At 42.2% G+C, this 24,373-nt stretch overlaps 1 protein-coding gene across 1 annotated transcript in view; it reads left to right on the top strand.

Annotated features, from left to right (window-relative positions):
- Window positions 1-24,373, top strand: part of kiaa1549lb (KIAA1549-like b) — a gene marked incomplete at both ends in the record, with an annotated part of 93,308 nt that overhangs the window by 34,923 nt on the left and 34,012 nt on the right. The window contains 5 exons of the mRNA XM_080433359.1: window positions 6,167-6,631; window positions 10,482-10,970; window positions 11,511-11,626; window positions 20,609-20,828; window positions 23,842-23,975. Coding sequence (XP_080289485.1) covers window positions 6,167-6,631; window positions 10,482-10,970; window positions 11,511-11,626; window positions 20,609-20,828; window positions 23,842-23,975 — 1,424 coding nt within the window. The remainder of the gene's footprint in view (window positions 1-6,166; window positions 6,632-10,481; window positions 10,971-11,510; window positions 11,627-20,608; window positions 20,829-23,841; window positions 23,976-24,373) is intronic.

The following is a 24,373-nucleotide window of genomic DNA, read 5'->3' as shown; positions in this document are numbered from 1 at the left end:
TAGCAATGAAGCCAAGTATTTATAGTATGTTCAGCACTTTAAAACAGAAGTCATGGTCTGCAACCCAGAAGCCACGTTGTTCTTTTTAGTGTAGTTGAAAATGGAAATAAATTCAGGAAAGTGTTCCTGGGCAGGTCTCTTCCACTAAACAAAGGAAATAATCAGGGGTGTAGCACACATTTCTGGACCCTGTACAAATAATGTCTCTCTCTGGGGGCCTTCCCAGCTCTTGAAAATCTTCAAAAAACAATTAACTCAGCTTAGCTATGCATGATGCGAAAGGAGGTTGGCTCACTAATAAGCCTACAGATTGCAGTTTCTCACATTTTTGTCATCTTTAATCTATTTTAGGATACAAACACAATATGGTTGCTAAAAAAAAGATAATGGTTAGAAGAACACGAAAACATACAGTCGTGAACACAGAAAACAGCAACTAGCCTGCAGCAGGATCATTTGACAAGAATCTAAATAACAGTACACATAAGACATTTCGAGGGGGCAACGTATCTGCTGCAGCTACAATGACAGTCTGTCATTATAGGTTATACAATTTATTTCTTGGAACCGAACATAACATGGCGCCACTTCTCCATTGAACTCAATGGACGTGGGCCGCCATGTTATGTTCTGTCGCCCTATTACTTTGAATGCTGTGCACGTTCTATAGGCTTTTCTTTGTTATATCAGAGAAAAGATAGCTGTTATTGACACAAACTTGAATTCTAATTAAAAAAAACTGGTATTTGCTAAAAACTTATATAAAGTCAATGGCAAAAACGTGTTGTGGGAAATCATAGATATATTATCTAAAACAAGCAGTTGCCTGACAACCAGTTATTCACTATTCACAGCGCAACTCCATCAAGGCCATGGGATGTAGATATTTTTTGTCCCTTTAGGGCATTTGCCTTTGTTTATGCATTGCTGTGAGTAGAACTATTATGCAAATATGCTAAAATCAGCAAGCAAGCCTGTCCTGACTGCAAGCAATCTAGCATACCGGTATTAGCGTTCAGCAGTCTTAAACTATTAACAAGCTCTCCTTTCCTCTGGGACAAATGTGTAATTAGCTGTTTTCCCTAATTTTTTCTCATTTCTTACGTTATGCTATTTTTCTGGCACTGAGACTTTAACTTTAATCTTGTGGAAGGGTATGTTTATGTGAAAATAGCACGATTAGCCCATGGCATGGACGTACTATGATCAAATCCTAGTGCAGGTGAGGTGTGGACTACACCATTTGCATCTTAAAAAGGGAGCCTCCGATATTTTTTATCGGAGGCTTATTCTTATTCCGACTGTATTAATTGATTGAATTATTGTTTTTAGACCAAAGCAAATGTTTTAGTCCAGGCCTTTTGAGGCCTCTACCATGGGGCTCTATAGTCAGTTCAACTTTCCCCCCAATATGACGCCCATGGAAAGAATACAGAGTGTTCCTCTAAATTGTTGATAATTTGCATTTTTATTTGAAGGATCATGTGCTCATGATGAGGCAAAAGGTTTATGTCATTGTTCAGACTATGGTCGTATTTGTTGTATTTTGTTGTTATTTTGTGTGTGTGTGTGTGTGTGTGTGTGTGTGTGTGCGTGTGCGTGTGCGTGTGCGTGTGCGTGTGCGTGTGCGTGTGCGTGTGTGTGTGTGTGTGTGTGTGTGTGTGTGTGTGTGTGTGTGTGTGTGTGCTTGTATGCATATCAGCTGTAGCCTGGCATGGCGAGACTAATATCACCTGCATAGATATTAGTCTGGAATCTCTGCGTGGATTTTTTTTTTGATTGAATATTTTATTAGGCAAAAAATTTAAAACAGCACAGTTACATTTAAAATACTTTGTCTAACAGGTCCGTTCATAAAAGTCCTTGCGGACTTGTTTCCAATGAGGGCCTTGGTATTCAATTCATAGGCATATATAGTGGCACCACAGTTCAAATATCATTACAAAATAAACAACAAAAAAAATAAAAAAGAGGGGAAAACAAAAAATATGTACAAGAACAGGGGGGGGGGAGGGTCTGCTGTCTAACGGGAAAATGGTACAACCTCCTCCTTTGGCCTCCTGAAAGGTGATTTTTTAAGGCTCTTTTAAATGAGCCCAGCGAACTGCATTTTTTGAGGGATGGAGTTAGACTATTCCAATCCTGGGTGGCAGTGCTGTAGAAGGAGAATTTTTTTTCAGGCTATATCAGCTGTGCCTTCCCACAGAGTTGATTTAAGCAATATTACACGAGAGGGTGTGCTTTACCGTCATTATTAGCACGCCTGTGATGCGGTCAGGAACGAGGCGTCAGCCGAGTTCCGCCACGATCACAGAAGTGCTAATAATGTAAGGTAAAGCACACCCTCGACAACAGTTACCAACAAAACACATCCAAATGTATTCATATTGTGGGGCAATTCATAATAAAAAAAAATTCGCTTATCCGTTTCCCTGTAAAGAGAAGAGTTTGTTTGACTGAGACAAAATAGTCCCTGTAACAGCGCAGCACTCCGAGTCATCGTCTCATCAACACAGCTGATTGCAGTAGGCTATATGCTCCGTCGTACGATCGTGTTACGTGGCCAAAATAACTGATCTACAAGCTCACAACGCGTCAAGATGGCGATGCGTTGTGAACTTGTAGATCGGCTATTTTTGCCGTGCGATACCTTCGTACGATAGAGTATAACATACACTGGACTGTTAACGAAATGGGAGTAATTTTACTTTAACACAGGAGGATATTTATACAGTATGGATGTTACCATTGAAATAAAGCACATTTTTTTCCAGTTATTCCTTTTATTATAGGATTTTAGGCGATTTAGTGTGCTCTCTTCTAACCATTGATCAACCGTAAGTCCACCAAATAAGTCAAAATTAACAACATAGTCCATTTTGCGTAGCTGTTTGTTCTCCGGTGGCGGCGGTGGGTACTGTCTGTTTGTTTTCCTACCGTGGGACAGCGTGACTTCACAGCACAGATGTGCGATATATGGTCTAATCAGGTGCGGACTGCAGTGCGGAGTGATTTATTTAATGTGATTAGGCCCGTGCTATGATGCTGGTTTGAAGCACGGCTAGAAAGCTATTTCAGCCAATCAGATTGCTTGGTCGGAACTACCTGTTGTATAATGAAGGGTAAACTTCCAGGCCAGCTTCAGATTGGAGGGGTAACTTCCAGGGTTCCCAGCTCCTGAGTGGCTAACAATTAAAGGCAGCTCTCCACCGCACCGATTTTGGGCCGACTCGGCGTTGGAAAGCGTTGGATATCGTCGTTCCGTTGGGTAGAGGTCCGTCGGGACCTTATCGACACGATGACGAGAAACCAAGCATGTTCAGTCGTTGGGCCGATTCGATTGGTACTGCTGTCGATAGCCGTAGGGTAGTGAAGGGAGGGGGGAGAGGGGGGTGAAGGCTCTGTAGAGCACCCTGATTGGCTGTTTAGCTTGTTTGGTCAGACAGGCTCCGTAGAGAAGACCTCTCATCTGCTACTACTGGTGCAGAAGCAAGCCTAAATAAGCCAGAGACATTTGCCCGTCGCACATTTGAACTAGATACCATATTCTCAATCTCAACTCTGAATTCCTATACCAATCGATCAACTCCAAAGCAAAGCAGTAGGCTACGATAGCGCGAAAATGCTCTCTGTTTATGTTTTGGTCAAGCTGGGTTAGTGTTGCCAGATTAGTGTTGCCAGATTCTGTGAGAGAAACAAGCGACAAGGTCTATAAAAACAAGCCTAAAAGAACCGACCAGTTTCACCACTTGAGCCCTATTGTATCAGCTATTTTCAAAAAGAATCTTGAAAGCAAGCCCAAATAAGCAACCAGCAACTGAATATTTACAGCCCAAAGTCGCTTATAATAAGCAGACCTGGCAACATTGGCAGGCCAGCCTGCCAGCTCAAATGCATTTGCACAACAATGTGCACATCGGGCAGACTGCTTCTGCTGAACTAAGTTCTGCCAACCTTTGCCAACAGACTACAAGTCTGTTGCAGTCTGTTGTAGTCAGAAGTAGTCTGAAGTAGTCTGTTTGGTGGTGAGTCACCTTAAGGAAGTTTTCTATAAAAAGGAGCCCCTAACCAGAAACCACCAGTGGTGCGCGTAGGGGGCAGGTCTCGTCTTCCTCCTCGCCCAAACCAGCCACCACCACAAGATCTGTTTGTTTAAGTTAGTTATTTGATATTTGGTAGAGTTTGAGTAAGCTTTTGTTACTTTAGATACTTTAGAACCGTTTGATCTTTTGGTTCATGTTTACGTTAGGGAGGTAAGTTATTGTATTTTGGTTCCTTTATTTTGGATAGGAAAGATTAATTAATTTCAACAATAGCTCTCTTTTGGTTTGTTTGTTTATTCAAGTCAAGTATGCAGCAATATATTTCTTGAATTGTTTTGTGTAAAAGGGTTTGATTTATAAAATATAATGCACCATATTTTTGGGTCCATCACGGTAACTCTCACTCTCAATAAGGTTGAAGAAGACCTCTGCATATAGCAAGTCTTTTCCCATCAAAATAACTCATATCCATTAACTTTTGTGATCAACCTGTTATATAATTTTTCACAGAAAAAAGGTATATACAGGCCTACAGTATAGTGCATATAGATGTTCTACCTGTATCCTATTGCCCAAGATAAAGTTTATCTCAGCTCTCAAAGATGTGCTTTTATCTCTGAATATTTATTGGATGCGCCTCAGCTTGGGGAAACACACAGAGGCTGTGGGAGATGTGAGAGGGTTGCAAATCTTTCTAAATGAAGCCCCAGATGGATGTGACGGGGGTGTGCAGAGGCAGGGACGTGCTGGGAATGGAGGCAGAGCCTCTCTTAAGGCCTGATTCATACTTTGTCGTCTGACAGTGTTGCGTGCCGAAAAACCGCTTTATAAGCTCACAACGTTATGGATGCGACTTGTTATGAGCTTGTAAATCAGCAATTTTTTGTTGCATGACACCGTGGTACGTCCGTCACACTCCACATAAACCGGCATGCTCTCTCTTTCTCTTTCCCAGCCTATATTTTCCTCTCTGCCTTTCAAGATGGCACAAAAAGACAAAATACCTTCTTTTATGTATGTTTTTAAGGTTATTGTGTTTATTTTTTGTAGGTTATTGTTGCTATACTTGTGCATCCAGCCTCCATCTCTTGAATAATTCTGTTTGTTCAACTTTGAAAAATGGCCCTCTTGTGTCATGTGGGGATACTAATGTCTGCCCTTGGCTTTCTGTCACTGACTTAAAGAGTTTGCACCGTGCACTACAGACCTGTTTCACATTGTAATTACTTTTGATGGCTTTCTTTCACAGACTTAGGTACATGATAGGCAGAACATTCCAGGCACCCGAGATTCAAACACGGGTCTCCCGGTCGCCCACTCTGCCGCTAGAGTCTAGAGAGAGGGAACCCCTCTAGGCCAGGGGAGATACTAGGATTCAGGCTGAGCTACTCTGTTACACAGGCACTGAAACACTTTCTGGCCCGAGTCTTGTAAACCAGTGGTTCTCAAATTGGGGTCCGGGGACCCCCAGGGGTCCTTGAGGGGGTTCCAGGGGGTCCCCAGCAAAATTACTTAATGCTGCGCCAAATTCAGTTTAACCACTTGAACCCTACTTTATGCTTCGGCTATTCAAAAACAGCAGATCTACAAGTGCGCAACACATTACAACACGGCACGTGGTGAGCTTGTAGATCTTTTTTTTTTTTACATTTAAAAAGTCTTTACTATGTTTATAGATATATATAATTTTTTAAGCAATTCACTTTCAACCTGGCATTCCTATTGTGTCATTATGGCTGTAAAAAGTTGTGAGCTGGGTTATAAAAGGTCAAATCGTTCATGTAAATTATGCATAGAAACCTCATCTGTCATTACATTGACTGGAGTCATTACGCATGGAGCTACAGGCTGAGTGAATGTGCACACTGCTTAGACAGGCATATTTTTCACTCTGTCTGCCCTCACTGGGAGGGAGCATCAATTCAGGTGATTAAAAGGTTCAGTGTCTTATGGACCACAAAACTTGTGATTGCTCTTCTCTTTGTCGGAATAAATAATGTATTAGCTTTGAGCCACATGAAAGAGAATTTCAAATGATTACTCAGACTGGAAATTAATTGGCATACCTCTCTCTTAGTGGTTTTGAAGCTAATATTAACATTTTCTTTTCTGCTCTGTTACAGATGAAACCACCTATGATGCCTCTGGCTCCTCCTCTTTACCCAGCAGTAACTCTACCGTTTCAGCCGATCCTGCTCGGCCATTGGCCGACCTGCCAGCAGTGGAGGAGGGGCCTCTCTTACTGATCCACTCAGATGGCAGCACTGTTTCCGAGGGGGGAGGGTTGAGAGAGGAGCCTGCCTTCTCCTCCATTCTAACCTTCCTGGCGGGAACTGGCCAACATCCACTCAACCCTATCCAAACCAGAGCCTCGCCAGCTGTCACCAGGGACAAGAACCACACCAGCCAATGGCCTTCAGACGTTTCCACCCCAGGGTCAGAGATGTCTTTTTCCTCCTCATCCGCCTCTGTGGAGACCAACGGTAACCCGTCCACCAGCCCAGGTCTGGCTGACCAACTTATCACAGAACCTCTGGCCGTTACCATGGCATCATCTTTTTACAGTCCATCTCCTGTGTCCTTCATAGGTGAAAATTGGAAGCACTCATCATCATCATCATCATCATCATTACCATCTTTCTCATCCCTGCTGCCACCAACAACACCACCTTTATTATTGTTGAAGTCACTACTTTCATCATCATCATCAGCATCATCTTCATCATCATCAGCTGCAGTAGCAAAACCATCTTCCTCTGAATGGATTACAACTGCTGCCTCATTTAAGGACCATGATTGGACTCTGTCCAACCCTCTCCCACAGACACAAACTGCAGCATTAGCACCAGCGGGACCTCATGACTGGACAGCAGGCTCAACATCTGCACAGTCCACCATTAGTTCAGCTGCTGATTCGCCATCCGTTTCAAGCGGACCCGCTAGAGTGTCAGCATCTCTATCTAACACTACTTATACTGAACGGGTGAGCAGTGAAAATCATACCGAAGCAAAAAGAAGCAATAAAAAGACAACACCCTCGTTTTACTCACCGCTGAATAATTCCCGCGGAGTGAGCGAAGCACACATGGGAACTGTAAAACATAATGCAGGCGCCAGCACAAAAATGATGAAGACACCAGCACAGAGCGCAGACTCATCATTCTCTACATTAAACCACGGACAATTCCCTTTGACATTTTCAGACAGACCCACACAAACCCAGAGAGGTATGAACTCTATCTCCACAAGTAATGGGGATACACACGCTTCAGTTCCCACTACCTATGATCAAGAGGTCCGAACTGATCGAAGCCAGCAGGTGATTTTACAAACTCCTACATCAGCACAGCTGTCTACCCGTCCTAAAGGCTATTTGGTATCAGGTAGTAATGTCACAAGAGGGAGTGTGATGGGAACACTGCACGAGGTGGAGAAAGACAAGACAGTAGCAGGCAGTAGCAGTGAAACTGCGGCCCAGTCCTTGGCACATTTGCATGCCGTAATGCCAAGTATATCACCAGCCACAGCATTAAAAACCCCAGTGACACATTTCACAGCTTCCCTCCTGTCCCCGGGGACCATGCAATATATCTCACCTCTCCCTAAAAATGCAGTTGCCAAACTAACGAGTATCCCCCTTGGCATGGCATCTGTGCAGCACGCATCCTATCTTGGTGATTTAGAGAAAGAGGCAGGTCACGCCAGCCCTAAAGTTTCAGTTCTCAATATGAATAACAGCCAGGGAGGGATGGCAGAAGCAGAACTCTACTCTGCTTCTGCTCAAATGCACCAGCATAGCTCATATTCACTTATGCAGATAAGAGCTGAGTGGACCAGTGGTTCAAATTTGCATTTCCCCTCTGGGACAGTGACATCATCCACTCTATCAGAATCCCTACATTCATCAAGCACAAATACAAATACACCTGAATTTAGCTCAAAGGCAGGCTCTCCCAGGGAAATTTCCCAGGGATCGAGTGGAACTTTGAAATGGATGCTTACCACTGATAGAAGTATGTCTCTTTCCAGTTTATTATCAGTGAAACAAGCAAAGGTCAAGACCTCTCATGCTGTGCACAAAATTCTCCCAAACCCCTCTCAGGTTATTGACTCATCCCCCTCCCACTCAAGCCAGAGAACTTACCACAACAACGCTAACGATGCCTCTGTCCAACCTGCCGCTAGTGAAGCTGCTACCTTTGATGAACCCAAATCCTTGGTTTTGGAACAGATGACCACCTCACAGATACCATATGGAACAAGAACTACTGGGGCGTCCCATGGAGCCGAACCGACAGCTACAGCTTTGACTGAAATAGCTGCTCATATTACAAAAACAGAGGAGACGGTCCACGGTTTTCATATGCACTCAACTAGGCAGCTGGGCTCCAGTCCAGCCGAGCATGCAGTTTCACTGGATTCTGATGATAACATGACACAGTTGAACAGGCCTGCTGATATCTTTCAGAAAAATACTGTAAAGCGCTCAGATTTTCCTTCCCCTGCTCCACACGAGAGCTCTGCGGCAACCACACACATTACATTACACAAGACAGACATTCCGTCACTGCAGCACACATCACTGCTCCCCTCTTTCAATATTACGAAACATTTTATGATACTGAAAAGAAGCTCTGAGGGCTCTGTCAAAGGATCTCCCGTGAGTACCCCCTTTACCCACAGGCACTTTTTATTAGAGCACCTCAAACGCCTTTCTCATGAAGATGTTACTGCAACACGTCACTATGAGCAGTTTTCCATTTCCGCCTGGTCAGAAATCATTCAACCGCTGAGCACAATTCGTCATTCTCCCTCACAGGGACCATTTACCCATGTCAGTAGGAATAAGTCAAATTTTGACATACAAACAGCCATGCCCTTCACGTTCTCTTCTGCAGCCAGTCCAACTTCTGAGAACAGTCAAACCAGCATTGGTATGGATAGCAGTACTTTCAGCTACCACACTGAACGAACACCGTATGAAAAAACTGATGAAACTACATTTTTTCAAACCCTTTCATCAGAATCAGGAAATCCATCTATTGCATTAGATACCTCCAGTTTCCAAACGTCAGCCGACATACTGACGCCTGAACGTACAGCACTGAACGAACGCACATCCAGTTTTTATTTACTGAATTCAGCAGAAGCAACGGCGATCACCAGCAACCTGTATTCAGTTCAACCAAATGGGACTGAGCTGTTTGTTACATATCCTAAAAACATGCCAGGACGCAGACCCTGGAGCCTGAGTCTGTCTCCAGCAGATCTTATATCTCCCTTAGCTTTTAGTGGAGCACAAAAAGCCACTGAGAACACTCCGTCAGCTTGGCCAATATCAGGATTACATATTTCCCCAGCGCTCTCCTACTCTGTGACGTCCCCCTCCATAGCCTCTGTGTCTAATGGCAATTATGACCCCCTACAGACAATGATTGATGTTGGCTTCCCCAAGGCTGCATCTGTTACTGATATAACGCTTCCAATCAACCCTTCTCATCATTTATCAGTCACTGCCAATATCCGTAACACAGCTGACACACCAACACAAGCAGATTTGGTGCCCTTAGGATATTTGTCACTCTCCTCACCATTATCATCATCATCATCATCATCATCATCACCATCAGCTCTCAATCCAACCACAGATGCGGAATTGCCCCATTCATACTCAAATACCACTACATTTTCTCAAGCTGGAAAGCCTTTTTTGTCCCCATCATCATCATCATCCTCATCATCATCATCATCATCATCATCATCATCAACAACAGAGGTCCCAGCTTTGTCCCCCAGTGTCACTACAGCCTCTCTACTGTCCTCCCTGTACACAAACCAAACTGCTGCAGTGTCTTCAGCTAAAATACCATCACCTTCCCCAGCCCTATCCCTCATTGCCGTAGCTGCACAAAAGTCCTTCCCCAACATGAATCACACTACTTCCCCATCATTATCTTCAACATCACCGTCATCACCGTCATCACCGTCATCATCATCATCATCATCATCATCATCATCATCATCATCATCATCATCATCATCGTCATCAGAGACACCAGCATCATCCCTCAGCGACCCCAAAGATCTACAACCGTCATCACTGCCTATGACTCATATTACATTTTCATCATCTTCCCCTTCACCATCAGCACCTTCGTCATCACATCTTATCAGCATAACTGGTGTGATGTCATCATCCAGCCCTACTTTGGTCCATGGCACTGCATCATCATCATCATCATCATCATCATCATCATCGTCATTGTCATCGTCATCATCATCATCATCATCATCAGCATCAGCATCAGCATCATCATCAGCATCATCATCTGTCACAGGTTTGTCATTAGCAGAACCATTCCTGTCCCCCAGTTTGACCTAATCAGTCAATTCTCATCTCTCACAGGAAGTGACAAGAGACATTTATTGTTGTTACAGGGACAGACATGGAGCAGTTAACCACGGGAGCATCCACAGAGATGGAGCTCGCTTCGCCCAGAGCAAACGAGACCAGCCAATCCCCATCTCAAATCAGCCTGCCGGTCAAGCCCACAGAGAAAACATCTCAGGTATCACCTCTGGTCCCACAGCGGGACATCACCACCACCAGCTCCCTGCATCGCGTCAACGCAACAGCAGCTTCAAACACCAAAACTGCACCCCGCACTCCCACGCCCTCTGCAAGAGTCACCGGTGCTGCAACCGCACAGCCGGCCGCCACTACCACACCACAGCCCACCAGGAAAATCACAACCATTCTTGTGACCACCAGGCCTGCGGCCACCAGGAGACCATTCACCCCTCCCATCCCACGGACAAGCTCTCCCAGGGGGGCTTCCACCATCCTCTTCTCTCCCTTCACCACCACCACCACAGATGCTCCACCACAGCAGTGTAACATCACAGAGAGGATGTGGGTGAAAACAGGTAAACATTGAATTAAATATGAATTTCACCCACTTGTTTTTTCCAACAACACAGAAGCCAATGTATGATTTAACATATTCTGCGGGAATAGAGTGGTCTGAAGTCTTGGAAATGCTCTAGGCCTACAGTATGAGTTCAAATGCTGTCATTGGCCTGTTCTGCTCTTTATGTTCTCTAATTATCTCTGCCTCCTCTCTCCCTCTCTCCCTCTCTCCCTCTCTCCCTCTCTCCCTGTCTGTCTGTCTGTCTGTCTGTCTGTCTGTCTGTCTGTCTGTCTGTCTGTCTGTCTGTCTGTCTGTCTGTCTGTCTGTCTGTCTGTCTTTTATTTACCTACCTACCTACCTACCTACCTACCTACCTACCTACCTACCTACCTACCTACCTACCTACCTACCTACCTACCTACCTACCTACCTACCTACTTATCTACCTACCTACCTACCTACCTACCTACCTACCTACCTACCTACCTACCTACCTACCTACCTACCTACCTACCTACCTACCTACCTACCTACCTACCTACCTATCCTATCCCAGTTGTGTCTATTTATGTGAGAAGGAACCGTCTGGACAGCATCCAGAGACAAAACCTCCGCAGAGGGCTGAGTCAGAGTCTGAGGAAAGCTCTGAATGATTCCATGGCCCAGGCACAGGTCAGATCAATGTAATCCTATGAAATTTAGTTAAATACATCTTGGCTTAGTGAATAATGCATGAGGATGGGGTGCTGTGTTTTAATATTTTTACAGGGTGAACTTGGGAAGGATTAACATTATTGTTCCCAAGGGGACTCAAAGCCATGTTCTTCTTTCTTTTTTTTTTACATCAACATTAGTGCTCAATACAATTATAGCAATGATACTGTATAATAGATTGACTTAACAAGGACATAGATAGTACAGTTTATGCTGCAATTCCAGGAGACTTTAAGCTCCTGGAATTGCAGCATAAACTGTACTATGTATGTCCATGTTAAGTCAACTGGTAATACTTTATGGAATTTAGACTCTTATGGATACAAATGAAGTTCTGTCAGCCTCCACTGAGAGATCCTAAGCAGCTGGTGACGAAATAGTAATATTCTGATGTCCAGCATAGGAGATAGGACAGTAATTCCTTTAAAATAAAACAACAGATATGTTTTACCATTGCCATTTATATCAAGTTTATACAGTACAAAGGATAGTAGAGGGAGGAACACAACAGAAGTATAAGGGACAGGGTTCAGGTGTAATTTCTTTTTTAGTTTAGTTTAGTTTATTCCGTTTATTTGACAGGGACATTTTGTACCTTTTTTTTTACACAAATCTCAGAAATAGAAATATGATGCATTGTACCAGATATAGATAAGAGCTGGATTTCATATGGAGTCCCTGGGCAGGTGTACAGCAACAAAACAGACAGAACATTCACACTGTATACAAAAATCGTCTCGTGGGCAGGAGAGGGGCATTCTGTAACGGTGGAGAAGGAGAAAAAAGCATATCAAATCAGTTACAGTTTTGAGTTAATGTTGGCAAGTTGAATTTGCCTTAATCCATGATTTCACTTGAGATGCAAAAGCTTGCAAGTCACTGTTATTTTTAATTACCGATGGAAGGGAATTCCAAAGAGAAATCGCTTTATGTGAAAAGACGGATTCTCTGAATGCAGTGCGTCGCCTGGGGACCACAGAATCACCTCCGGTTGATGTTTGGCCATGGTGTTGTGAACTGCACAGAGCATGATGAAATCCTAAGTAGTGTGGGAGCCAAGTCATGTAGGATTTTATACACAAGACAAATATCTGAGTATTTTCTGAAGTTTTCGAGGTTGAATAGATTGTATTTGTAGAGGATATGGCAGTGATAGTATCGCTATGGCTTATTGTCCAGTACTGTATCTTGACAGCTTGTTTGTGTAGTGTTTGAAGAGGTCTTATTGTGGTTCCATTGGTGGAAAGTAATTAAGTATATTTACTCAAGTACTGTACTTAAGTACAGTTTTGGGGTACTTTTTGCACCCCTGGTGGTTTCCCCCAGCTTGAGACCAACTGGTGATACAGTAGGTCATTATGTGCAAAGACCATGGCATGCACATAGATCTTTGATGTGTCTGTTGATAAAGAATTCCTTATATATCTAAGATTTGACAAACTAAAATTGTTTGTCTTGATGGGCTGTCCTTGTCTCTGTCCGCCTCCTGAATAAAACGTAATCCTCACTTGCCACTTAACCCTTTAAGACCGGGAACGGATCTGTGTAACCACTTTTATCATTATTTTATACTTTGGCTATTCAAAAATAGCAGATATACAAGCTCACCACTGATATAGTAGGCTAACATACGTATTTCTTCAGAAAAATGTTAGGATTTAGAAGACGTTTTGTAGAATCGGCCTCAGGTCTTAATGGGTTTATAGTTTCATGGTATCATGTATATGATGTACTATTATGTAATGTAGATTTGTCTGTAAATAAGTCAAGTTGATGGAAAGCTAACATTTCAGGGCTCCAGACTGTTTCTTATAGTGTTGCATCTGCTGTGTTTCCACAGGCTGGGTTCTGAAACAGAGCATGTGGTGTGAGGGAACATTTCATAGCTCAGCGTCTGCTGTTGGCCTAATATTCTCACCACAATTCTGCCAGTTTGTTAGCTTATTGAATGAACCACTTAAACCAAGGACCCTCATGTAGGCTGCAGCATGTGAGGAGACATGAGGACTAATATAGAAATGAGGCTGACTGAGTGCGTCCCAGAAGGCAGTGGGTAATGTCACATATTTGAGGAACTGCACCTACAGTAGCCTGAAGCCTGATTTATACTTATCCGTACGATGGTGTCCCGTGCCAAACATAGACTATTTTTGGACACCGTTGCATGACAAAGTAGGAATTAGGCATTAAAGTGGATATAGATGAGCAGTAGTTGAGTACAGTATGAGAGATGAGATGAGTAGTTTAAAATTACCATTTCATCTCCTTTTATGTGAAGGTTATATACTTACTTTTATATATAGTGTTCATCTCTGGGTAAGTAAATGTTAGACTTTTTCAAATCATAAAACCCAGTGTTCACCTAATGTTGTAACATCTGATTTTAAACGTACTTATTTAAAATAAACTGGTTTGGGGGTATGTGTGCGGGGGTTGTTGTGGTGTGGGGGTGAGCGATTGTTGTGGTGTGGGGGGTGGGGTGATAATATGGAGGTGCTTCCCGAAATTAAAAAACAGGTTTTATAGGAACTAGTCCATACCCGGGGATGTGCGCACTCAAAATATTTGCAGACTTTTAGTTATGTATGTGCAAGGTGTGTGTTCCTATGAGTCGATGTCTGCCTAGCTGCAACAGTTACATACACACACACACACGCACACACTCACGCGCGCACGCGCGTGTGTGTGCGTGCAGCTCCACGCGTTGTGATTGACAGAGAGAAGTTTTCGTCCGCAGCCTTGCTGCATGTCATCGCGGGCCCCAAGCGAATGCTTCTCGGACCGTTGTATCAATGTGTAAACAATACACTAAAGCTGTTAGCACCAAGAGCTAACAGAGTACACCCCATAGCCTGGGTGACCGTAACGTGACTTCCAGACTCTGCAGAATTCACAAAAAAAATATTTTAAACTGCATGCTTACATTTCGTGAGTTTCTTCACATGGCAATGATCGTACACCATTTTTGTCTTGAAACAACAAACAGCAATTCTGAATGGGTGACTGTAACAATGTAATTCAATACTTCTTAAACTCCATGAAAGGGCACACACATCATTGTTATCATGGAAGGCACTCACCAGATTTGGTGGAATAAAGGCAGGTAGGCTACACACATCACAAGTTTCCCTACGATTTTTTACATAATCCTATGAAAAACACTCAGAGGAAAAGGTAAATCACAGCGCATGCCCGTGACCGTCTGTCTTACTATAAAACTGGAAACCACATCTCAGCATTTCTCTAACAGATCCCATATCAATTGTTCTGTCTGTCTGTGGATTATCCATTCATGGCTCCCACTGTACCAAAACATCCTGTACTGTTACCAATAAGCCGAGCTAATGCCTCCTTTTGCTTTGACTTTGGTTTAGGGGCACCTCTTGGCTCTGAGGATGTGCTGAAATGCACTCAATGAGTACAAGTGGAAATGAGTTTGCGTGTGCGTGTGCGTGTGCGCGTGTTCGTGTGTTTGTCTTTTTTTGGTGGTAGCATATTAGTAGCACTTGACAGTCTGTTTACTGCAGTAGACTGTAAATCCCTAAGAAATTGCCCTTTTCAGTGGCTGGAATTGAATTTTAAGAAGCGGGTCTAGGTCTAGAAATGAACAGAGCAGCTGTGTGATCTTGGTAAACCATAGAGAGGAAGCTCTCAGTGGATATCAATGTTAGGTTTAGTCATGAGATTAGCGTTTATTCACCATGACGATGTCCGTTGAGAGACTCCAATCTGGCCAAAAAGGCAGACCATGTGATTGATTGATTGAAATTTTTATTAGGCAAAAGAATGTAAAACAACACAGTTACATTTATAATGCTTTTGTCTAAAAGGTCCGGCCAAAAAAATCCTTGCAGACTTGTTTCCGTTGGGGTCCTTGAGTTAATTTCATAGACATATATAGTAGCAACCAAACAGTTCAAAAATCTACATGAAAATACAGATAATACAGAAAAAGTACCACTATGTACAAAAAAAGCATTTACAAAATATATGTACAAAAAAAAGGGGGGGGGAAGCATGGAAAAATAAAAATTATATACAAAAAAAGCATGAGGAAATACAAAATATGTACAAAAAGAGGAGGGGGGGGGGTCGTCTGTCTACAGGGAAACTGGTAATAGCTCCTCTTTCGGCCTCCAGAAAGATGGGTTTTTAGGGCTGTTTTGAATTATCTCTACACAGTACATCTTTTATTGTTCTCAACGCCTAGTATATAGTAGAGTATGTACAGTATTTCAATATGAAGGTACCAGATTGTTAGGATTGAGGCCCACAATGTTGTGATGGTCAGTGCTGTCACATCAGGTAAATTGCTCAGTAAATGGCTCAGGTTCTCAGGAGACAGAAATGGTTTAGTGTAAAGTACAGACATGGATCGGCACTTGGCAAAGCACCTCCATTACAATGCCAAAACTAAGGATCTGGTCGAGGCATATTTGAAATTGATTTTTTTCTAAATGATTATTATTTAGATATTATTGATTATCTAAATAATCAGAACTTGTGTCTAGGAGTTTAGCAGTGAGCATAGTCAGAGCTCAGTTAGTTAGCACATCAGATGTCAAGAGCATAGATGTCAAGTGGGAGTTTCTTGGCTGGTTTCCATAGCATCGCGGGTATCGGAGGGGTCTGTCAAACCTTTTACAGTCAAACAGTTTCCCAACCAAGCTGTCGGTTGACTATGTGCAATATACACGTACATTATTGACAGTTTGTGACAGCGCCAGCGAGGCATAAATGTGTTTTCTCTTTGCAGTAGCTAAAATATTGACCTGGATCTCGCTCCTATTTTTTGACCGAAATCAAATCAGATGTTGCAGTTTAGACTGCAGACAATGCTTGCACCAAATTGACCAAATACAATATAATACAGTACCGTCTTGAAATCGCTGACATGTAGACTTGCTGAACGAGTATTGATCAGGACATCCCTTGGTCCTTCTCATATAATACTGTATGTATACTCATGGCCTAGCACACAATAATTGATAATAATGATTATATATATATATATATATATATATATATATATATATATATATATATATATATATATATATATATATATATATATATATATATATATATATATATATATATATATACATATATACATACATATATATATGTATATATATATGTATATATAGATATATATGTATATATATTAATAGCACACTGAGGCCACAATGAACCGAATGAACCCAGGCATGAAGTATCCACTGGCATATAGACCAGTAATAAGAAGCCTTGTACTTTACATCACATACATTGGCATATCCTTTGTTCTCATTTGTTCTTAGCTTTGTATTTCTACAAACATGTCCTTATTATCAGCTCACATCATATGGTTCCCCATAAATACAGTCAAAGGACTATCTTGTGTCTGTCTCTTTAATATTCATGAATACAGAACTTATCCAGCTATCCAAGAAGGCGTATATGTCGTTTATCCGTGGACCTTCTTCTAGCACACCATAGGGCAATTGCCTCCGCACACTATGCACACATATAATGCATGCCATGGGAAATCACACTACACTACATTTCATGTTTGCAACTTTGATATTTTCCATACACTTTGTATTTGTATGAAACAACATAATTGCTCGATAGTTCTGCAATTAGTGCTCCGACGTGATATGCGTCACATTTTTCCAGTTACACAGCGCATGCGTGGACACAGTCACGCTGCTCCAACAAAAACCAAACAGTCAACCCACTACCTGGCTCTCTTGCTATTACTAGCCTATGTCAGACTATGTGTGTGTGTTTGTGTGCACGGACGAATAATTTGTCAAAAGCGGGTTACATTTGGTTACCTATCCAATATGTGTCCTGTCGCTTGACGCGTCCCGCAATGCATAGGTAGGCAGGTCACACAATCGTATGACTAACCATAATGCGGTGTAACAGCCTACCATGTCAGCGGCCGCAGATGCACACCTGCAGCAGTACGCAAGCATAAGCATTTCACTGCTGTGTCGACTACAAAGTCCTGCTATACCAACAACAAGTGGATTGGAGAAGCACTATTTTCTTATACAAACTAATCGTCATGCCACAAAGAAGACGAACATCAACATCATGCGCTTGCCATCGCACTACAGCCACAGAAACAGGTCGTCATTATGTCCACATGTCACAAGTGTGTGCGTTTGCGCGCATGTGCAGCTCCGACAAATTACGTAGGGGCTGTATTTCTTTCACACACAACCAACGTAAGTGTGAGGGCCGGATAGCGGCCCAAACTCTAGACGTGTGGGCCGCATAACGGCCCGAACCTCTAGTACAGTATACTGAATAGCTGTACCCCCAATATCATTAGTACTTAAACTGTCATCCCATTACTAACACTACAATGACATCACTGTAGTTTTCTGAAAGGACATCCTACTCCTAATTGGCCTCAGAACTGTCTTGGTAAAGAGCTCTTAGTATCTGTTATCGTATAACTCTTAACTCGGATATTAAAATACAGGAAATAACTTCCAACAGGATGAAGTCCCAATAGAGAACCGGCAACCATGTTATGCCACACTGCATTCTCGGTCTTGCCTTAGGAATTAATTCCCAGTTGGGCGAGGCTGCAGCAGGCTGTAAAAACCAAAGCTGAATTACTACAGCAAGAGCAAAATACAACGAATGGTATCCAGTCTCACTTTATGTTAAAATTCTCCTTTGTCTGAATATGTACATTTCATTTTTCTAGTCAAATGTTTGTAAAAAAAAATTATCTGAGTTATTTTTATTTTATAGGTCTATAGATGTATTCATCATGGTTTCACCAATTTAATGGTATTGAAAAGCCCTATACGGATTGGATTATTTTGACTGGGGGATGTTAATGTAACGTTCACTGTGTAAATCAGTGACTTTGTTATTGTGCTGGTCAATGCAATTTGTAATAAGTAATACTGTATTTGTGTGGTCTGTCTAATCTTGCAAACTAGCTCATACTGTACATGCCGCAATCTTATGGTGTATTGACTGTTCAAATGTCTGAAACAAATGGAAGTTAGTTCTCCTCACGTTTTTAATCAAACATAGCTTCACCATGACATATGATATGCTACTTCAGTACACTTAACAAATGTTACTAGGACCACTATAGAACATTTCAGATGAACATTATATATCCAGGAATTCACATTATAAACGCTACCAATGATTATTCCTCTAACAAATTGCCCACAATTTCACACATTGCCCATAAGCTAGTTTTCACATTGCCTGGTTTAATTACAGGGTAAAGATAGTTGGGTGAAGAGAGAGGGGGAGTGTGCGAGAAAGATAACCAGATGAAGACTGCTTAAATTAAAAGGCCAGACTAGAACAGAGCAATTCGAAAAAAGTGAAATACTCTGTTCTTTGTAATTAAAGCTTCCCAGTGAAAGGACAAAAGTGGAATGCAGAAATGCTGAATGGGAGTACTTCAGATTAATACCCTTCATGGTTACACTGTTTAGATTGAGTAAGTAGCTTCGCTGACGGTCTCTGACTTAGTGAAATGCAATCTCTCAATAACAGCTTCACATGGTTAAAGGCTGAGCGGATGAAGTGATAATAAAAGGTTCCGTTCACAGAGCTCATAACAAGGCTGGATTGTGAGCAGGGACGGTGTTCATTCCCAGCTATGTTCTACCCACACTGTAGGCCCTTATGGAGGTGGTGACCAGTGAAACTCTCTCTGTCAACATGGGTATTCACTTCCATTTTAGATGACAGATGTGAGCAGTTTCACTGGTGCACGCACACATGCACCCATGTGTGTGTGTGTGCGCGCGCGCGCGCACACACACACACACACACACACACACACACACACACACACACACACACACACACACACACACACACACACACACACACACACACACACACACACACACACACACACACACACACACCCACCCACTGTTACGCAATGTTTGCCTCCCTGCTGTTTCCCAAGTCCCTTCCACCCTGTCACACACAGACATAATTCACCTTGAGCAAATTGTTTCTCCTCTCTCTCTCGCCCTCTCTCTCTCTCTCTCTCTCTCTCTCTGCACAAACTCACATTCACACAGATAACGAGACACATAGCCTACTCATACTCGAAACACAGAATCCACCTGTGTTTCGACATTGTCCCTGACAGTGAGAACGCAGTGATACCTGTCCTCTCAGGGTTGAAATGACAGAACATACAGACCTCTTTGTCCCAAACTCTCGCTTTAATAGTCTTTTCCACATCTCTCCTGTCTTTGCATCTTCTCTATTTCCCTCTCTCTCCCAAGTGGCCTTCCTATCCACTCCACTAATCTTTGCATGCATCCACTACAGTGCTTTACTAACACCAACAAAGTGGATCATATCACTGCAGTTCTCACCTCTTTACACTGTCTCCCTTTCTGTCAAAGAATTTATTTTAAAATACTGCTGCTGGTCTATAAATCCCTGAATGGTTGAAGGGCCAAAATACATTTCTGATCTTGCATCATGCAACTATCCACACCTCTCAGATTGTCTGGGACAGTTCAGCTTTATGTCCCCAGAAACAAAACTAAATGTGGAGAAGCAGCGTTACGCTTTTATGCACCACATATCTGAAACTCCCAGAAAACTGAAGGTCTGCTTCAACTCTCAGTTCTTTTAAATCAAAGCTGAAGACTTTTCTGTTTGCCACTGCCTTTTACTGAGGTTTTTGATTCTTATGCTACACTGTAAATTATTATCTAATTGTTTTCTTTTTTATTTTCTTCTTTTTTTAATCCTTTAGTAACTATTTTTTAAGTGTATTCAAATGTCCTTTTTAATGTGTTTCTTTCTTCTGTTTTAATGCTCTTAATGTTGTGTAAAGCACTTTGAATGGCCTTGTTGTTGAAATATGCTATAGAAATAACTTATCTTGCCTATGTCCTTTCAATGTCTCCCTCACTTCACCCCCCCCCCCAGGTTGAGACCGTATTTGGGTCTCCCAACATGACGGTGGCCTATCACGTGACCGGGGGAGACATGGTGTACCCCCCATCTGTAGTGATAGAGGCCTTGGCCTCCTACGGCCGCGATAGGCTGATTGCTGACCTGCGACAGTACCTGCCCATGGTAACAGCCCTGCCCCTTACTGCTGCCTTGTGGAGACCCAGCCCAGCCACCGGCTTCCAGCTCAAAACAGGTCAGCTTGTCTGAGAGGGGAGATGAAAGGAGAAATCCAACCCAAATTCATTTTGAGATGAATTCTACTTGTCACAATGTGAATATTGTCACTGTCGGGCAGAAACCTTGATTATGCAAAACCATTTCTTTTCAGGAAATGGAAAAAATAACCTGTGTTCCAATGTATAGTTATTATTTAGTCACAAGCTCTTGTTAATGCTTTTCATTGTTCGATATTTATAAAACACTCACAGACTTAACCACTTTCACCCTGGCTTCCCCGTTTTGGGAATGTCATTATAGGCGAACATTTTCCAAAACATCTCAAGAATAATTTTCTTCTTTTTGTCTCCGCCAGGCCGAAAGGCATGGCGAGAGAGTATGTTTTGCACCCTGTCCGTCCGTCCTTCTGTCTGTGAACAGCTAATCTCTAGCTGGCCTGATCGCAACGAAACTTTGCACACACACTCCCTGGATGCCAATTCCGAACCTCTGCCCCAAAATGTTCACATGGGCCTGTTATTGCGCCACCATGAGGCCGATTTCGGACCTGTTTTGCACCCTGTCCGTCCGCCCTTCTGTCTGTGAACAGCTAATCTCCGGCACCGTTGGCCTGATTGCAACGAAACTTTGCACACACACTCCCTGGATGCCAATTCTGAACCTCTGCCCCAAGTTTTTCAACATTTTCACATGGGCCTGTTATAGCGCCACCATGAGGCCGATTTCTGACCTGTGCTCCGAGGAGCACTTTTTCTAGTTTTAATATTATTTTCAAAAATAAAAGCTGACAAGACTGTGAGCTTTTAGATCTGCTATTTTTTTAAGAACTACTTTTGCATGACATTGTCATAAGAAAAAGTATTCAATAGGGCATTCATTTATGAAAATACAAAATATGGATAACCAAGGTTTTGGCCTGAAATCGATGATGTAGTGGAACTATCGTGAAAATATATGAGCTTGTATATCTGCTATTTTTGAATAGCTAAAGAAATCTAAAATGATGCTTTCCCGGTCTTAATGGATTAAGGGAGATGCCAGCCACCCCCCTGAGAAAACCCATTTTGTTTGCTTGTATCTGTGATCTTGTTCTTTCGGTCATAACTCATGACCCACTTTTCTTGACTATATAGGTGAGAGTAGGAATAAAGATTGACTGGTAGGTCGAGAGTTTCTGGCTGCAGTTCTCTTTTCGTACAGCACCGTTGAATCACTGTTGAATAACTCACTGACTTTCTTTAGAAAGTAAAAAATAGCAAGAGTGCAGAGCGCTCATCCACTTACCCAGAGTCGGGTCGCGGAGGCAGCAGTTCCAGCAGAGAATCCCAGACTTCCCTTTCCCTAGTAGCCACAGTAGCCAACTCTAACTGGGGGATCCCCAGGTATTCTCAGGCCAGCATGGGATTATAGTCCCCCCCCATCTGGCCCTTGGTCTGCCCCATGGTCTCTTTCCAGCTGGGCGTGCCTTGAAAACCTCCCTGGGGCGGCTCCCCATGGAGGCATCCATATTAGATGGCCAAACCTCAGCTGACTTCGTCCCGCGTAAAGGCTCTACTCCAACTCTCACGGATAACTGAGCTTCTTATCCTATCTTTAACCCATTCAATCTGGGAACGCATACTGTGTCATTTTAGATTTTAGTCATATTTTATACTTTGGCTATTCAAAAATAGCAGCGGCACGAGTGCCACGCTACGAGCTTGTAGATCTGCTATTTTTCTTTTTAATCGTGGACATATCTTTGTATAATGTATTTTTAACTCAAATCTTTGCTTCTGGGGGTCCCTGGAACAACATATTTTGAGATGGGGGGGTCGGCGGACAAATACATATCATTTTGGGGGTCCTTGACATGAAAAATGTTTGAGAACCACCAATATTATAGCAACATACATTTAAAAACAAAAAAAAAACTGTTAGGTTTTAGAAGACATTGTAGAATCCCCAGAAGCAAAGATTTGAGTTACAAATGTTCGCTTAAAAAATATATTTTCAAAAATAGATGTAGTGGAACTATCGTGAAAATATATGAGCTTGTATATCTGCTATTTTTTAATAGCCAAAGAAATCTAAAATGATGCTTTCCCGGTCTTAATGGATTAAGGGAGATGCCAGCCACCCCCCCCCTGAGAAAACCCATTTTGATCTGTGATCTTGTTCTTTCGGTCATAACTCATGACCCACTTTTCATGACCATATAGATGAGAGTAGGAATAAAGATTGACTGGTAGGTCGAGAGTTTCTGGCTGCAGTTCTCTTTTCGTACAGCACCGTTGAATCACTGTTGAATGACTCACTGACTTTAAAAAGTAAAAAATAGCGGAGATGCATAGAAGGTTTACAATATCTTGTCTGCTTTATGTATACTTCCAATTTTAATGTATATTATCTCACTCAGACCCAATATTGACTTGCTGTAAGCTCGAGAAAGTCTCATAATTTCACACAGAGTAACATAATATTCATATTCTAAATTACACACCAGGAGAGACGTGAATAAACAATATGAAACTTTTATGTTGGCGATGCCTCACTCATATAGGTTGATGATTTTATTCAAACTGAAAAATCAGCCTTGTTTCACTGCGTGTCGCTTGATCGCTGCGTTATATTCGCGTTCTGTGTGGATGTACTCATAACATACATAAGTTTAAATTAATGCATAATATAACAAAAATAATCACTCCCAGTTTGTATGGACCTTTAGAGTTACATTCAGTTGTGTGTGCCCTCTCAACAAGAGGGGTGTAAAATAGCCTCAAATGGTGCAATTGACTGTGGTGGGAGCAGTGAGGTGATTGCAGAGGATTGGTGAATATCCTGTATGTATGTTTTGTGTTCATGAATGAGAAACAATTATCAAACATTATTGAACATCAACAAAAAACACAGTGAAACCCTTAGTGTCATTTTATCCATTTGTGACTCCAGTATACATCTCAGGATTTAACACAGGATTTTATATTGTGTACTTGTATTTGACTGTAGTCATCTCTATGTGTACTGTATGCTGATGTTTTGTGTTTCAGTGCTGCGATTTGTGGGAGCAGGAGATGACCCGCGGTCCTGCCGCTTCTCTCAAATGATAGAACAAAGGCTTGAGAATGTGTTCTCTGAAGCACAGAGCAAAGTGCTCAACACCCACAGCAGACTTTCTGTTCAGGTACACTGTGGCTGTGCTGCTCTTTCACTCTTAGCACTGTGTGTAGGCATTAACTGCATCACCCCACCTCCTTTAGGGTCTCTATAGGGTTAATATATTAAAAAAAAACGTCTGTAGTAGAATTGATTGATTGATTGATTGATTGAATTCTTTATTAAAAAGTTTATAAACAGTACAGTCAACACATTGCCAGGGTTGAATTGTGCAATGCTTTTGTCTCACGGCACTTTGAAGGATAAAAGAAAAAGATGTTACTGTATTTTTGTCCTGAAACAGGTTCCAAATATTACATTTAAAAGGATCTTTACTCTATGAGGTAATGTTGAAACATTCTACTGTATTGGACAAGGAATTTAATATTTTTTTTGGTCAATGTTACTCAAGTTCCAGCGGTGAAA

This window comes from Gymnoscopelus braueri (assembly GCF_963280865.1).
Source record: "Gymnoscopelus braueri genome assembly, chromosome: 1".
In the NCBI taxonomy this organism is placed as follows: domain Eukaryota; kingdom Metazoa; phylum Chordata; class Actinopteri; order Myctophiformes; family Myctophidae; genus Gymnoscopelus; species Gymnoscopelus braueri.
The sequence above is the reverse complement of the archived record's forward strand: the minus strand, read 5'-3'. Positions and strand labels throughout refer to the sequence as shown.